Genomic DNA, 16,908 nt, shown 5'->3' with positions numbered 1-16,908 from the left:
GTCTGGGGAGAGTAACCATGTAGACTTCTCTCTTTCCTCCAAAACCCTCAGTACAGGTTTCATAGGGACACAAGACTGAAGGGAAAAGTTAGTTAAACCCATTCATTTTACCACTGAGGAAACTGAGGCCTAAAGAAGTGATCTGTACAAGTTCACACCTAAGAGGCCTTAGTGTATGTGTATGAATGCCTGCACATGCACATGTTCCCCACCCCCACCCCCACCGTTAGCAATAAGAGAACAGAACTTACTGCAAATGAGCCGCCTGTTGGCCTGCGAATCCATTTCGGGGGCTTCTTTAGTGGTGGGATTAAGTTGACGTGGGCTACCTGCTCTGGTACCTCCAGTGGAGGAAGAGGATGGCCAGTGCCAAATGGATCAAGGCTACTGAAAGAAGATGAGATCTGAAGGCAGAAGTGAGGATGTGTCACTAGCATGAAGCAGAGGACCCAGCCAAGGCCCCAGGTTACATAAATGCAAACTCATGGCAGACTTGAACTGTCCTGCACATGAGACCACACCAGCAGGGTGCTAGGCTACAGTCTTCACCTCTTTAATAGGCCTCAAGAAAGGGAACATTAGACTCTGCCAAGCTCTCTATAAACATGAGAAGAGCAACAGCTCACACTCACTGAGAGCTTTGGGGTTACAAAAATACTTGGAAAAAATAGCCCTTTGAGGTAAGGAATAATAATAGCTATGACAAGGATGGGTATTAGAAGTATTATTCTTTCCCCTCTCTTGCAGATGAGAAAATGAAGGCCCAGAGGGGCCTTGTGAGCCCCAAGATTGCAGGTAAGTTAGTGCCAAGCTGGGGTCTGAACCCCAGGGCCTTTTCTCCTGGGCCTGTGCTCTCACCTCGGTGCTAACTCACTCAGCCTGCCCCTTGTAACAATTGGAATGACGCCACCTGCTGGAGACTTACTGTAGAAGAGTTCCGCCCATGAAGGGAAGGTCTTTGAGGGCAAGACCAGGAGTCTTTTCTTTGGCATGAGGAAGTGACGCGGGCGAGTGGGAGGAGGAAGGAAGAGACTGGCGCGCTCAGTCTCGCGCTCTTTCCTCTGGACTCTGGTGGAGAAGGGAGCTAGAAATGTGCTCTCCCTTTAATAGATAGGAATCTAGGCCTTTTTCTCTCTCTTTACCAAATTCTTATTCTCCTTAATAAATGCTTAAAAGTCTAACTCTTGCTAAAGCTTATAATTTATTGGCGACCACTCATTAGATATTTTAGACAGACTAGCTAGAATTTTAGCCCTTAACAGATGGCTGACCACGAAGAGGAAAGCTGAACCTCAATCTTCTTCTGATCTTCTGGTTGGGTAAGAAATTTCCCCTACCCTCTCCCTTTAACTGCTAAATACTGGCTTACTGGCTGTGTTTTCCCTTTAAATTTTTTCCAATGGACCTTTTAAACTCCCTAATTATGCTATTTTTGATTTTAGTCTGTTTAACCAGACAAATGGGAGATAAGATCATGTTAATGCTTTGTTTTTGTGGATTTTCTATTTTTCTTTTTGTTAAAAGAGCCAGCAATTTACTCACACAAGGAAATATCTCTCCCTCTCCCAACCATGCTTTTACAGAGAAACCTGAAGAGATTCCCGCAGCTTTTCCCAGTTCTAACACTAATTGTTGCTTTAATTTTGCATGCCTGGAGGCAATGACCCACCCTCTTGAAGCTTTTAATCCCCTAGCACCTGGAGGCAAAGTGGGGGAAGAGGAATCCAGGCCTGAGTTCAAAATCAAGTCTGATTCAAATTGCTCTGGTCCCTCCCCTCCTCTCCAGACCCCACCCTCTATTCCTCCCATGGCCAAGCCCATTGCTTCCCCAGCCTTGGAAGTCCAGAGATCTAATGCTCATGCTCAATTTTCTCTACCTGCATTTGCAGCTTCAGGCTCAGCCCTTCCCCAGCCTGGCTGTGCTTCTGAGACAACCTTAGAAAACCCTTTAAATTCCAGATATGCTCGTTTTGTTCATAATTTTGCTAACCTGCTTTTGTCTTTAATTAGTAATCTTATAAAGCATTTGTATGGTGAAAAGACTGACAGACAATATAGAGGGGTTAAAGAAGAAAAACTTAAGCTGAATAAGAATGACAATCATCAACATAGTTCAAGACTCCGCTTCTTTTGCCATGGAAGGGTATATATTTTACAGAAATGTAGAAGTAAGCAGCAAGGTATTGATATGAGTATTGGGGATTTTAGATACTGGAATCAAAAGTGTTCTGAATTCACTCAGAGTAATAGTATCAGTTCAGAAGTTACATAGGATTTCTATGCTATTACATATACATTTTGAAATTAATGGTATGGGTTTATTTTCATAGAGATTTTCATGCTTTTGAGATTGTGTCTTATACTTAGTTTCTAAAACAAGGAGAATATTTGTAAAAGCTTTTTATAGTCATGTGATCAAGTTTATATTTTATAATACTCTTATTGATATTAAGTTCATATTCATTTAGATTTCCTTAGTTTGAATTTCACTGTATTTTATTGTTCCATGTGTATTTTCTTCTATTCATTTGTCTATCTAATTTTGAAACATTGCAAGATGGTTTTGATTTTATTATACAATGTTAATTCTAGGAGTATTGTGCTCCCATATTCTGAGTTGTTTGTTTTTGTTATTTTTTCTCAACTGATTATTTGATCAAATTCTTTAAAGCATTTCCCTGGCAAATTGGTTGCCATGGCAAGTGTAAATTGATTCTAGAAGTATTATTTTTGATAAGCATATTCCAAAAAAAAAAGAGGGGAACATTTGTAAAAGTTTTCTTTGAGATTCTGTTGTGCTTTAACTTGTATTTAAATATGTTCTGATTTTTCACAAAGTAATTGTATACTAAGTAAAAAAAAGGGGTATTATTTGAAATTGTTGCATAATTATATATTGTGTTCTGAGTCAAGATGTATTCACATTTTTTGCAATCATTTATTATCCTCAATTTTTAAATCCATATGAGACTTGGATTATGGGAACTTATCATTTAAGACATTAATTGCCTTTATTCTGAGTTATCAGATGCCAGTTGGCCAAGATGCCATCCAATCACAAGAGGAATACATGCAAGAGCAGACACTGAACTGTCACATGAGGGGAGACATGCATGAAGTCAAGGTATGGCCAAGGGAACGGCTTTTGACAAATGTTGAGGTTGGATTCTCTTGGTTTAATATTTTATTTTATTTTTCCCCACAATATTGTACAGATGGCTGGAAGTATTGATCCCACCCATCTCACTTCTACAACTGGCTTCTATGCTCCCTCCTATATGCCTGATGCCATGGACCATCTCAATCCCATGCATCTGATTAAGTCTGACTCAGTTTCCTCCAATATGTTCGGTGGCATGGACATATATTCCATCCACCTATTTTAAGCCTGGCATACTGCATGGGCAGTATATATTGCTCAAGTGTGGGAATGCTCATATCCCATCATTTCTCTGTTCTTTTATGGTAACCCCCATAATTATCTCAGGTGTCATGATAAATACACTGTTGAATTTGGCCTTGACATCTGTTACCAATTATATAAGATTTTAAAATTTCTCATAATGGCATGAGGATAATTAGGCAGATGATGCAAAAAGTGATGAGACAAAGACAAAAATTATTTTTAAAAATTAATATCGCAGCAATTGTCTTCTCAATTACCCTACAAAAGGGGGGACTATAGTAATATTATAATTTTAAAGAATGTTTCAATTTTTGTTTTATTGTATGTTTCATGTGTTAACAACCAAGATTCTGAATTCCTTTAGACATGTTTTTGAGAACTTTCATTGTTTGATTTGATTATTGACAAAGCTATTTTAAAGTTGTATTAAGCTCAATTTTGTAGGAAATTTTCCTGGCTGATTACCAGCATCCACACATCAACCCCTGAAAAGACTTCCATTCCATGATTACACCTAGAGGACATCTGAGAAAAGACTTAGAGACTTTAAATGAACAGTTTTGTTTTTGTTATTTTTTTTTCTCTTTTCTCTTTCCGTTATAATATACACTATCTGTAACATGTATTCTCTGCAAAGGCCCTCCCTTTGCAAGACCAATGTCAAAGTGTCGGTTCATGAGGACAAAAAGATCGCCCCTCTGGACAAAACTTTCCTCTCTCCCTTTTCTATATTGTTATTAACATGTTGTTAGTTAGCATAGGTTATTATATTCTGTTATTTTTGACTGTTTCATCAAGGAAATGTACCGTTTCTTGAGGAAACAAAGCGGGGAACTGTAACGATTGGAATGACACCACCTGCTGGAGACTTACTGTAGAAGAGTTCCGCCCATGAAGGGAAGGTCTTTGAGGGCAAGACCAGGAGTCTTTTCTTTGGCATGAGGAAGTGACGCGGGCAAGTGGGAGGAGGAAGGAAGAGACTGGCGCGCTCAGTCTCGCGCTCTTTCCTCTGGACTCTGGTGGAGAAGGGAGCTAGAAATGTGCTCTCCCTTTAATAGATAGGAATCTAGGCCTTTTTCTCTCTCTTTACCAAATACTTATTCTCCTTAATAAATGCTTAAAAGTCTAACTCTTGTTAAAGCTTATAATTTATTGGCGACCACTCATTAGATATTTTAGACTAGCTAGAATTTTAGCCCTTAACACCCTCAAAGCCACAGACACCATGACAACCGACACTGGACGTGTCTTGAGTGGGGGACACCGGAGGAGAACTCATTGTTGTGCCCTGTCTGACTACTCCAGTCACAGTTCCCCCCCGTGACAGCCTGCCACCCCCACCCTTGGCCTTCACCTTGTCAGCCTGGGTCTTCTGCTGGGCTTCCCAATTCCCCCCCATCACTGAGTACAAACTGATTCGGCCATTGAAGGAGGCGGCTGAGAATACTGGGGGATTCCGGGGACACCACTGGACGTCAAAGCACCATCGGTTGTGTGTGGGCAACTTATACACCACCTGATACAGGGAGATACGGTCATTAGGGCCTAGCCCCCAACACCACAGTCCTAAGCACCCCCTGCCCCCAATCCCAAATTGCCCCCACTCCCCAGAGACAAGGTCTTACAGACCTCCTAAGCTCCAGCTCCTGAGGCATGGCCCCCTTCCTCCTTCCAATTTCCCTCTCCCGCCCCCCACTAACTGCTCCTGGGGCAGCCCTGGCCCACCTCTCCACTCCCCAGGTTCCAGCACAGGATCTGGTTGTCTTTGGCACTACTGAGCAGCAGCTCTGGGTCAGCCTGGCTCCAAGACACTGACAGCACTCCCCTAGAGAATCCAGAAGTCAAAAGTCACTCCAGCTACCCTGAAGGAATAATGCCAGTGTGAAAAGCACCAGTGAAACCTAAGCAAGTGGCATCTACTTAGAACGAGATCTCAGGCTACTTTCTATTACTAGGAAAGCAGCGAGGACCTGACCTTTGTCTCATGCAAGCAGTCTCAACTGCCATCCATGAGAACTTGGCAGAGGCGTGGGCTACAGGTGGTGGCGGCAGCAGCTCCCAGGGCACAGCTATCAGTGAGGTACCAGTTGTTGCTGGGGGAGGTGGTATGGAATCTAAGCTTGAGCTAAAGCTAAAGGTAATCTTGATGTCTACAGTGCTGGCATAGATGAAGCCTAGGGATGCCCCCCAAGACCGCTGTCTGCCCTTGGAGGCCAAGCCAGGCTAACAGCTAAGGCCTTCAGTTCCAGCCATGCCCTATGAAGCTCAGGAAACCCATCAGGACAGAAGTGAAAGGCTGGAGCCTCTGGTTGTTTTTCATAACCCAGGGGTCTGCAGCAATCCCTCGGGGTCCTATGGTCTCAGAGATGCAGGAGGTGGGCTCTTCTCTAGGGCCAAGAATCCCAGTTCAGAGAAGGAAAGGCTGACACTACCTGCTGTGGTTGTCCAGCACTTTGAGGGGGGATGAAGCAAACCGTAGGTCCCACATTTGGATCACTGGGAGGCGATCATCCTCAGAGCACAGCACCAGCTGGGTAGCCACTTCTGGATGCCAAGCCAGGCCTGAGCAGTGCATCTGTGGGCCAAACAGGTCCTACCTTACACTGTGTCTGACCATTCAATGTGAGAACCTTCTTTGACCCCAGACAGACTGTGAGCTCTCTGAAGTGAGTGCATCGCTTCTTTTATCTCCTCCAGAGAGACATGCCTGGTGCCAACCATATGCTAGGCATCAGTAAAGCCTTGTTGGCTCATGCTGAAGGAGGGCACAGGCTGAGTACCAAACAGGGAGGTGGACCACTTGGGGGATGCCCGTGCACAGGTGTTTGGCTCGGCCTTATTCAGCATTAAGCTCTCATTAGGTAAGCTGAAGATAATGGCAAGCCTACAATCCTAGTTCATAAAACAGGAGGGTATGATGGGGAGAAAGCAGAAATAAAGGGTGAAATGGGGGCTGCAAGAACCTAGACATTCAATTCAAATATTTATTAAGTGCCTAAAATGTGCCAAACCAGGCACAAGCTAGGAGACCAGCCCCCAGGAGAGTGGCAGGAAGCAAGGACAGATGTCCTTCTGGATGAGTCCTCTGGGGTTGTGGGGCTTCTGGGAATGGGGAAGGGGCTACATTAGGCTTTTGCCACTCTGGTTCCACCTCACTGCACCACTGACCATTAATTACTCCTGCAATAACAATCAGGAGGGTCTCAGACAGAGAAGAGCTTCATGGGCAGTTATACGGGTGAAGGGGAGAGCAAGAGGTAAATAAGGGACACAGAAAGAGAATGAAAGAAAAGCCAGCAGTAGCAGAGGAGTACAAAGATTAACAAGACACAGAACCTACTCCCAAGGATCTTACGCTGTAATGGTGAGGGGAGAGGGGCACAAAGAAGCCTGCCACAGGGCAGAATGTGCTACATGTAAAGGCGAGGTCCAGACAGGGTGCTAGAATCAATATGAGGAGGGAGAGATCGCTTTTAGCGGAGAATTCAGGGAAGGCTTATTGGGAGTTAAAGTTAGGCTTGAAGTTAAGAGACAGAGGGAGGGATTTTAAAAGGTAGAGAATAAGGAACAGGTGGACAGTCCAGACATGGAGGACAGTATGGGCAAAGGCATAGAGGTGGGAGAGGGCAGGACAAGACTGAGCAACAGTAAGTCTTCCAGTCTGGCTGGAAAGTGTCGTGCAATAAGACGGGAAAGGTAGACTGGAGCCAGATCATGGAGAGACTTGAATGACAGCCCTGGGAACTCAAACTTTCTTTGAAAAAGAAGGGGGGACACAATTGCTCAAAAAAACATCCAAATAAGGCCATAGGACAATGCCTAGAGCAGCAAAACCCAAAGAAGAATGTGCTGACATCATCTTCCAAACAAGGACAGCTTGGAAGGTCAGAAGGAGGGAGCTGCTGTGCTGAGACAGGAGTGGACCCCAACTCCATAGTCACGCTGACACAGATCCAGTCCCAGGAAGGCCTCACCAGAAAAGGAGACCCCCAGAGCCTCTGAATCAGCTGCAGCACCAGTGTGGTCTGGAACTAAGCTCACGTTCTGGTGAGAGGACTGGGCCCTTGGCAGGGGGATGACTACAGAGGTCTATGGTGGTGCTGAGGCAGAACTTGGGTTTTTCACTCCTGCTGAGAACCAGGAGGTAGGCTTGGGTAGCAGTGGCCCAGGTGGGGGAGGGGCACAGGCTCATCTGAGCTGACAACCACAACACACAAAGCTGGTTGATTAGCAAGTTGGTCTGGAGTCATCTACAGACCAGGGAACAGGCCAGGCGAGTGAAGAACCTGCTCCTCCTTAAATCATACTACCTGGGACCTTCTGAAGCTTGGGATAATGCAGCCTGGAAACAGCGTCCCACTTTAAGGAGCTAAAAGTCAAGTAAAAGAAAGGCAAAATGAGCAGACAGAGAAAGGTGAGGACCATAGAAAGTTTCTTTAGTGACAAAGAAGATTGAGATGCACCCTCAGAAGAGGACAGCAACATCAGGGCCCCTATATCTAAAGCTTCCAAGAAAAATATGAATTGGTTTTAGGCCATAGAGGTGCTCAAAAAGGACTTTGAAGTTAGAGAGGTAGAGGAAAAAATGGAAAAAGAAATGAGGGTGATGCAGGAAAGACATGAGAAAAAAGTCAACAGCTTGAAAAGCCAAATTGGCCAAATGGAAAAGGAGGTACAAAAGCTCTCTGACAAAAATAATTGCCTAAGAATTAGGACTGAACAAATGGAAGCTAGTGACAATGAGAAATCAAGACACAATTAAGCAAATCCAAATGAATAAAAAAAAATAGAGGGCAATGTGAAGTATCTTCTTGGAAAAACAGCTGACCTAGAAAATAGGTCCAGGAGAGATAATTTGAAAATTATTGGTCTACCTGAAAACCATGATCAAAGAAAGAGCTTAGACATCATCTTCCAAGAGATTGTCAGGGAAAATTGCCCTGAAATTCTAGAAGCAGCAGCTAAAATAGAAATTGAAAGAATCCACTGATCACCTCCTGAAAGAGATCCCAAAAGGAAAACTTCTAGGAATATTATAGCCAAATTCCAGAGCTCTCAGGTCAAGGAGAAAATATTGTAAGCTGCCAAAAAGAAATCAAGTACTATGGAGTCCCAGTCAGGATAGCACAAGATCTAGCAGTTTCTACATTAAAGGACTGGAGGGCATGGAATATGATATTCCATAGGGCAAAGGAATTGGGATTACAACCAAGAATCATAAGAATCATGTATCCAGCAAAACTGATCATAATCTTTCAGAGGAAAAAATGGGACTTCAATGAAAACGAGGACTCTCAGATATTTGTGATGAAAAGACCTGAACTGAATGGCAAATTTGACTTTCAAATACAAGATCCTACAGAACCCTAAAAAATTGGAGTTGGGGGCCATACCTGGCATTGTGCAGTAGGTAGCTGTCTTGTGTCTGAGGCTGGGTTTTGGCTGGGATCCCCCTGGGTCCAGAGTGGATGCTTTGTCCACTGTGTCACCTAGCTGCCCCATGATAACATCTTTAGGGTTAAATTGAGGGGTGAGGGGAATGCACTGGGGGAGGGGGAAGGGCAGAGGTAGCATGGGATGAAATCCCACATGAAAGAAAGGGCTTATGGAGTGGGGGGAAGAGATGGGGGAGTAGCAGGGCAGCAAATGAATTTTATACTCATCAGAATAGGCTCAAAGATTTTAATCCCATCCGAGTTAGCTCAAGGAGGGATTAACACACACACACCCAATTGGGTGGAGTAATCTATTTAATCCGGGCAGTAAATGAGTCTAACACTCATCAGAATTGGCTCAAAGACCTCAATCTCATCAGAATTGGCTCAAGGAGGGAATAACATATACACTCAATTGGGTAGAGTAATCTCTCTAACCCTGCAGGAAAATAGGAGGGGAAGGGGATAAAGAGAGAGGGGCAAAAGAAGGAAGGGCAGATCAGGGGATGGGGCAGACAGAAGCAAATCCCTTTTGAAGAGGGATAGGGTGAAAGAAGATGGAAAATAGAGTAAATATCATGGGGAAGGGAATAGGACGGAAGGAAACAGTTAACAATAGTAATCATGAAAAAGAGAAAGGGGGAAAAATTGTACAAAAAATATTTATAGCAACTCTTTGTGTTGGCTAAGAATTCGGAATCAAGGGAATGTCCATCAATTGAAGAATGACTGAAGAAGCTGTGGTATATAATTGTAGTGGAATGGTATTGTGCTATAGGAAATGACAAACAGGATAATACCAGAAAAACCTGGAAAGACTCAAATGAACTGATGTATAGCAAAGAGAGTAGAACTGGTAGGACACTGTGCATAGGAATAGCAGTATTATTCTATGAGCAACTGTGAATGACTCAACTACTCTCAGCAATGCAATGATCCAAGACAATCCCAAGGGACTAATGATGAAACTTATTATCCACCCCCATAGAAAGAACTGATAAAAAGAGCACTTGGGGATTGTACATATATAACCTGGTTGATGTCTTGTGGAGGGGAGAGGAAAAAGAGGGAGAGAGAAAATTTTGGAACTCTAAATCTTATGAAAATGAATGTTGAAAACTACCCTTACATGTAACTGGAAAAAATAAAATAAATGTTCATTGCAAAAAAAAAAAAAAAAAGAATGGGGAGGAACTTTGGAGTAGAGAAATACTATGAGCAGAGCAGGAAGATTACATGGGCAGTGGTGTGTGAAGGCAGCCTGGCCAGAAAAGAAGACAAGAGGAAGGAAGAACAATGAGGGGACTAGTGTAACAGCAGAGAAGAAAGGGGGAGAGGGCCTGGCCTGGCAGGAGGTGGGGGGTGGGGAGAAGTAGACACAGAGCAGAACAGACAGCAAGGTGTCTTCCTCAGGGATGGCTTGATTTCTATCTGTGCATCCCAGTGCCTGGCATAGAGTGAGTCTTGTGACTGACCTTCTTGACAAGGAGTTGGATTTGGGAGGTGAGAAGAGACGACTATTACAGTGTTATAATTATTCAGAACTGTTGGTCTTAGGGACTGAGGAGATGTTGTCAGCAGAGAAGGAAACGTAAGGGGAAGGTGGATGTTTTGCGAGGGAGGGCTCAGTGGGGCCAGCTTGGGTCAGAGGGGCCAGGTGGTGCTCAGGAGGAGACATCCGAGGATACAAAGTGAGACGTTCAGGAGGTGTCTGCCCAGCACTCATCTAGGGGCAGATCCCTTTGCCTTTCCACGCCTCAGTTTCCTCACTATGATAACTATGAGATTGTCCAGGGAAAGGTGTTGGTCCAGAGAAGGCCAAGGACAGAGCCTTAGGGGACATTCATTTTGCGTTCAAGGTTAAGAAGAGAGGTCAGTGAATGGGACACAAGACAGGGCATTCAGCTCCCTTGGTCACCTGGCTTCCATGACTTACCCTGTTGCTGTGGTCGCTGACCTTGATAATGGGCTCATTCTTCCTGAGGTCCCACACCACAGCCTTGCCACTGGGGTGAGCAGAAGACAGAATGTGCTGGACTTGCCGATTCCAGGCCAGTACACTGACATCCTCTGGAGGCTGCTGAGGAAAAAACACACAATTGTAAGGCCCAGCACTCTTCTCCTCAGGCCATGGGGTGTCTGTTGCTCTGGATAAACAGACTGGGCTTCTAGAAGAGGCCCTTTGGGAATTGTGGGGCTGCTAGAAGGCGGTATGTTAGGCTTTTGCCACTTGGCCAACCTGGCTTCATCTCAATGTGCCACTGACCATTAACTTTGCAATGATGATAGGTCAGGGAAAGCCACAGGCCCCAGACAAAAAGGCTTCCTCAGGAGTTAGGGCCCTTCTGAGCATGCCTGAACGGGAGGGGTGGATAAGGGCCACAGAGCCAACCTTGCCGTCACAGAGAGAATGGAAGGGGGAAAACCATGGGAAACATTCAAGGAGAAACTAAAGCTAGAAAACACTTGGCTGACAATGCTGGTGAATTCAAACCCAACTTACCTCACGATACTGTAAGCACAAAGCAGGGAGGGAGCAAGAAGCAAAGAGAACACAATTATAGACTGACAGGCAGACTCAGGCAAACAGGCAAAAGTATACTTCTGCATGGAAAAGCTTAACTCCTTTCTTCCTAGGTAAGACATAAGCTCATACCAGGAATATCCACGCTCCCTCCTTGCCTGATGTAGGGTTAGGTGCCTCCCTTCTATCCCATAGGACCCTTGAAAAAGTCCTGGGATGGACAGATTAACCCTTTAACCTTTGATTGACTTTCTCACCCCATCCCTTTCCCTCCCACAGACTCTTTCCCTGGCTCTCTACCTACTCTCCCTAGATAGTTGAGGAAGGCCCCCAAGAAAGATGGCTCCCTGCTTCCCTCTCGGGCTCTCCATCTGGCAGGCAGATTCACCCCCAACCCCCGCCTCCATCATCTTACTGACCATTAGCTTTCTTAATTTATGGCATCTCAGTGCCCTCCAGTGGCATAATCAGGAGCAACCTGGCTCCCAGCTTCCCCCAAGGACAATTCCAAAAGCTGGACATACTGCAGCCTCACCTGGGATTTGGATCCAGGAGTCATTGGCACACTGAAATTATTCAAATCCCAAATGTAGATTTCGGAATCATTTGCTCCCGAGGCCAGGAGGTTGCTCTATATGAAAAAACAGAAACACAGTGGTGTCCCCCTTCCCAGGGAAGACAAATCCAGGCCCCCAACACAGAAGGTGCTTATACTGAAGGGTGGCCAAGGCCAACCTGGGAACACCTGGTAGAAAATGACCTTCTCAAGTCAGATATAACAGGATGAGTTGAAAGGTGAACCTAATGGGGTTTCAACAGCTCATGGCTGCAGGCATACCTGGAAAGGATTGAAGTCAAGGGCTCTGACAGAGCCTGTGTGCTTCTCCTTCTGAGCAATGAGAGGTTCCTTCCCAGAAGTCAGGATTTGGGAGACACTGTACAGAGTGAGCACGCCATTGTCCCCACCACCTGCAATGACCCCTGGGCTTTCAGGAGATCCACTGCTAAAGCTGCCCCAGATAAGCTTGTGAAACCTACAAAGAGAGGACTTGGTCATGCTGGCACAAATTCAGGGCTACAGGGTCCAGTCAGTAGCAGCCAGAACAAAGCATCAATCTCTCACCATTCATAGACATCTTAATTCTCTGACACCCCAGTCATAGGAAGTGGTTCTATACTGGCCCAGTCCTGCCAATATGGTCAGCCCTTCCTCAGGTACCAAAGAGATGCTCAGCTCACCTCCTTACCACTGGAGGAAGTAGAAGGTCATAGCCTCTGACCCGAGAGAAGATTTCACCTTTTCTCCAGTGCTTGGCAGATTGCCTGGGACACTGTGGTTGTGTGTGGTGGTGTGTGTGTGTGTGTGTGTGTGTGTGTAATTATATTTATATATATATATATGTATAATTGTATGTGTATGTGTATATATGTGTATATGTATCTATATATACATACATATATACACATACACAATAAACACATACACAGGTCTTTATTTGAAAATAAAATTTAATTTAAAAATTAAACAAAAATAAAAGCCCCTCTCCCTGCCAAAATCCCCAGTGGTCTTTTCTCAGTCCCCCTCCTTAGTGACTTCCCCTCCCCCCTTTGTTTTCATGACATGCTTTCTTCTGATTCTTCTACCCATACTGATCAAGCAGCTCCAGCCTTTTGTGAGATCATCAATTTCCACCTTGAAGGCAGGAACTAGTTTTCATTCCTTCTTTACATGCCAGAGTCTGGCACTATGCTTAGCACGTGGTGCTTAACTAATGTTGATTGAACAGAAGCTAGTTTCTTCATGAGTGGAAACCTATCAGAGCACCTCACAATGTAACTACTTTAAATACATAAAGCTCTCTGTCAACCTTAAGTGCTGTACAAAGCATTATACAAGGCAACGAGACAGTGCAGCAGATAGAGCACTGGACCAAAAGTAAGCAAGACAGGAGTTCAAATTCCACCTCATATAATTACTAGTTGTATGACCCTGGCACAGTCTCTGAACCTGTGTCATCTTTAGTTTCTTTATCTGCAAAATGAGATTAGTGATAACACCTACTTCCCAGAGCACTTGTGAGGAAAAGTGAAACAGCATATATAGTCTTTTGTAAATGCTATATAAATGTTAGCTATTATATTAGCAAATGGGTGTTTATTTCTTTAAAATGTTATATCTACAAGATTGCTTATTTTGCTGTATAACATTAGCTGTCTGGCTAATTTAATGAAGTCAAATTTGAATTTATTTATTCAAAAAGTGCAATCAATAGAAAATTCATGGCTGTTCTCCAGACCTCAAGTGAAGCAGTAGGTGGAGGCATTAGAAAACATATCTCAAGGTACTTGTTACTACCATACCCTAGGAAAAGTACTAAAGTTAAAAGCAAAACTCACAATCACAAATAATAGGAGGTAATATTTTTCCTAGCAGAAAGTAAAATTTTAAAACATTATTTGAAGAGGTAGCATAATTGGCATTGAGGTAAAATCTCATTAGAATAAAAGTCAAAGGGGGCAGCTAGGTGGTGCAGTAGATAAAGCACCAGCCCTGGAGTCAGGAGGACCTGGGTTCAAATTCGGCCTCAGACACTTGACACTTACTAGCTGTGTGACCCTGGGCAAGTCACTTAACCCCCACTGTCCTGAAAAAAAGAAAAAAAGAATAAAAGTCAAAATCAATGCTAAATTAGAGGAAAGAATAAAAATAAGTAGATATGGCATGAAGTTGAGGCAACTCCATCCAACCTGACCTATTTAAACAAGTTGTTGGTGTCTAGAAGTTAAAAATGAATAAAAGATCAGACAGTGACACAGACTCACCGTTTCCCAAGTTTAAGTGATAAAAGCCTAGAAATCACCTCAGCCCACAAACATCTGATATCCTTGCCAAAAGAAAGATATGGCAGTCAAGGGAACACTGGTTTAGAATATAAGCATATTGGTAAACTCTTACAGACAAGGATGGTGGAAAGTATAAGCAGTATCACCTCAGAAGACAGTGAAAAAGAGGAGAGGGAAAAACACACTCACAGAAAGCTTGGCAAGAGACCAACCAAGCACTAGCATCTCCAGGGTATTTAAGGCTGACACCAGGAGACAAAAAAGAGACGATAAATGGAAAATATCTTTAAAGATTTCTACAAAATCTTTTATCTATCAGGACAGTGGAGCTACCATATTTAGATTCTTAACACCACAATCCCTGCTGTGTTGCAAGATGAAGTAGAAAAACATTTTTAAAAAGAGGGCAAGAGCAAGTATGTATGGGAGTTTTCATGTAGGAGGTAAAATAATTTTGAGAGCACTGATGAATTGAATCAAAATATATGAAAGAGGGAAGGACACTAGACACGGGGGGAATTTTTGTCTTTATTATTATGAAAAAAGAAGACTGAGAAGATATCAATTACTACTGGTCCAGATGCCTACTTTCCTATCTCTACAAAATCTTTATGAAAATGACCTACACACATAGCAAGGACATCCTTGCTAAAGGAGAGAAGAGAGAACAGGCAGGCTTTTACAAATGAAATTCTAAAAAAGACCCCATCTTTTTGGTGATACAATAGTCAGATGGTGAAGAACACTGTCCTTACTGTTTGCTGACTATATGAAAGCATTTGGTTAGTAGAACAGATTATCACATTAAAGCTTCTCCTATGGCAAGCTGTCTCCTCCTACACTGGTGAAAACCACATTCAACCCCTTCAAAGATAGAGAGAGCTCTGTTCAAAGATCCTGGGATTATTAATATCAGTTAAGGAAAATCAAGAGACTAAAGCTCACCAAAGGCATTTGCCACTGTCATGGTACAATCTAAATTAGAAGAAAAATTCCCTACAGATGGTAAAGTCCTCCAGATGTTCTTAATTGCAGATGATATTACACTAACTACATCAAAGCCAAGAACAGTACAGGGCATCCTAAATGAGATAAATAATTACTCAAAAGAGTTCGTGCACACAGGAAAAGCCAAGAATGGGCATTGTCCAGACTATGATATGCAGCAGAATGGACAAATAGAGCAGGACCATCAGTACATATATTTTCTTTTCTTTTCTTTTCTTTTTGTGGGGCAATGAGGATTAAGTGACTTGCCCAGGGTCGTACAGCTAGTGTCAAGGGTCTGAGGTCAGATTTGAATTTAGGTCCTCCTGAATCCAGGGCCCGTGCTTTATCCAATACACCACCTAGCAGCTCCCAGTACATATATTTTCGACAGACAGTGTGGATAGATATTGAGTGGAGCCCAAAACTGAATAAGAAGAGAAGAGTTCTAAGTCACCTGTGAGAAATTGTACAGTACTTTATCAGTTAATGAATAAGTACTTATCAAGTGTCTATTGTATGCAAGGCTCTCTGTTAAGACACTGGAGATAGAAAAAACAACAGTGAAACAATTCCTGATTTCAAGAAGGCTATAATCCATTTAGGGGAAATAAAGTGTATATAAGTACACACAACATGAATACAAAATGGATACAAGATAATCTTGAGGGGGAATACACGAGCAGCTGGGAAGATCAACCTTCATGCTCCAAACAAGAGATCCTGAGGAAGTCCCCTAATGTACTTAGTGGAACCCCTATGAAGGATTAAAGGGGAAACATTGTGAAAGGTTGTACAAATGAGGCAGAGATGGGCTGCTACCTATACTACTGGAGGGAGTCCTCACATTAATGAGATTCATGATCCAAAGGCATCCAACTATCCCAAGAGAAGGCATAATAGTGTTTAGGGAAGTTCGTGGAGCAAAATATGTCCTAAACTCAAAATTTTAAAAAATGAATGTTAAAAATTGTCTTTACATGTAACTGGGAAAAATATTAATTTTTAAAAGTCTGTACTAGCTCTTTTGCTTCAGCCCGGATGGCAGCAGCATGGGTAAGTGCCATGGTCTTTGTACAGCTAGAAAGCTCCACAGCCACAGAAGAGGCCAAAAGTGGCATGACAAACAATACAAGAAAGCTCATTTGGGCACAGCCTTGAAGGCCAACCCACTTGGAAGAACATCTCACACAAAAGTGATTGTCTTGGAGAAAGTTGGTGTTGAAGCCAAGCAGCCCAATTCTGCCATCAGGAAGTGTGTGAGAGTCCAGCTGATTAAGAATGGCAAAAAAAATCACTGCCTTTGTTCCCAATGATGGTTGCTTGAACTTTATTGAGGAAAATGATGAAGTTTTGGTTGCTGGATTTGGTCAAAAAGGTCACGCTTTTGATGATATTCCTGGAGTCCACTTCAAGGTTGTGAAAGTTGCAAATGTTTCTCTTCTGGCCTTGTACAAAGGCAAGAAGGAAAGACCAAGATCATAAAAATTGTATGATGTCTTTGTCATAGTAAACAGTTTTCTTGTAAAAAAAAAAAAAAAGTCTGTACTAAATCATTAAAAAAACAGTGATGTCCTGTGTGATCCTGGGCAAGTCACTTAACCCTCACTACCTTGCAAAAACAAAACTAAACAAAATGAAAAAACAAAACAGTGATGTCATCTGGAATATGTCTCATTCCTCCTGAGTTCTATGACACAGAATACAATAGA

At 43.2% G+C, this 16,908-nt stretch overlaps 1 protein-coding gene and 1 pseudogene across 12 annotated transcripts in view; one reads left to right on the top strand and one right to left on the bottom strand.

Moving 5' to 3' along the window:
* SEC31B (SEC31 homolog B, COPII coat complex component) overlaps positions 1–16,908 on the bottom strand; it is a 37,380-nt gene that overhangs the window by 12,659 nt on the left and 7,813 nt on the right. For 5 of the 12 annotated variants that reach the window (XM_043987316.1, XM_043987321.1, XM_043987326.1 and 2 more), the window contains exons 4-11: positions 12,204–12,399; positions 11,901–11,996; positions 11,345–11,353; positions 10,778–10,921; positions 5,839–5,981; positions 5,132–5,231; positions 4,761–4,922; positions 252–404 (exon numbers count right to left, since the gene is read on the bottom strand). In XM_043987316.1, coding sequence (XP_043843251.1) covers positions 252–404; positions 4,761–4,922; positions 5,132–5,231; positions 5,839–5,981; positions 10,778–10,921; positions 11,345–11,353; positions 11,901–11,996; positions 12,204–12,399 — 1,003 coding nt within the window. Of the gene's footprint in view, positions 1–251; positions 405–4,760; positions 4,923–5,131; positions 5,232–5,838; positions 5,982–10,777; positions 10,922–11,344; positions 11,354–11,900; positions 11,997–12,203; positions 12,400–13,969; positions 14,011–16,908 lie in introns of all 12 variants that reach the window. The other 7 variants (XM_043987323.1, XM_043987328.1, XM_043987324.1 and 4 more) reach the window with 4 other exon arrangements.
* Positions 16,249–16,737, top strand: LOC122742807 (annotated as a pseudogene).

This window comes from Dromiciops gliroides, chromosome 2, assembly GCF_019393635.1.
Source record: "Dromiciops gliroides isolate mDroGli1 chromosome 2, mDroGli1.pri, whole genome shotgun sequence".
NCBI lineage: Eukaryota > Metazoa > Chordata > Mammalia > Microbiotheria > Microbiotheriidae > Dromiciops > Dromiciops gliroides.
The sequence above is the reverse complement of the archived record's forward strand: the minus strand, read 5'-3'. Positions and strand labels throughout refer to the sequence as shown.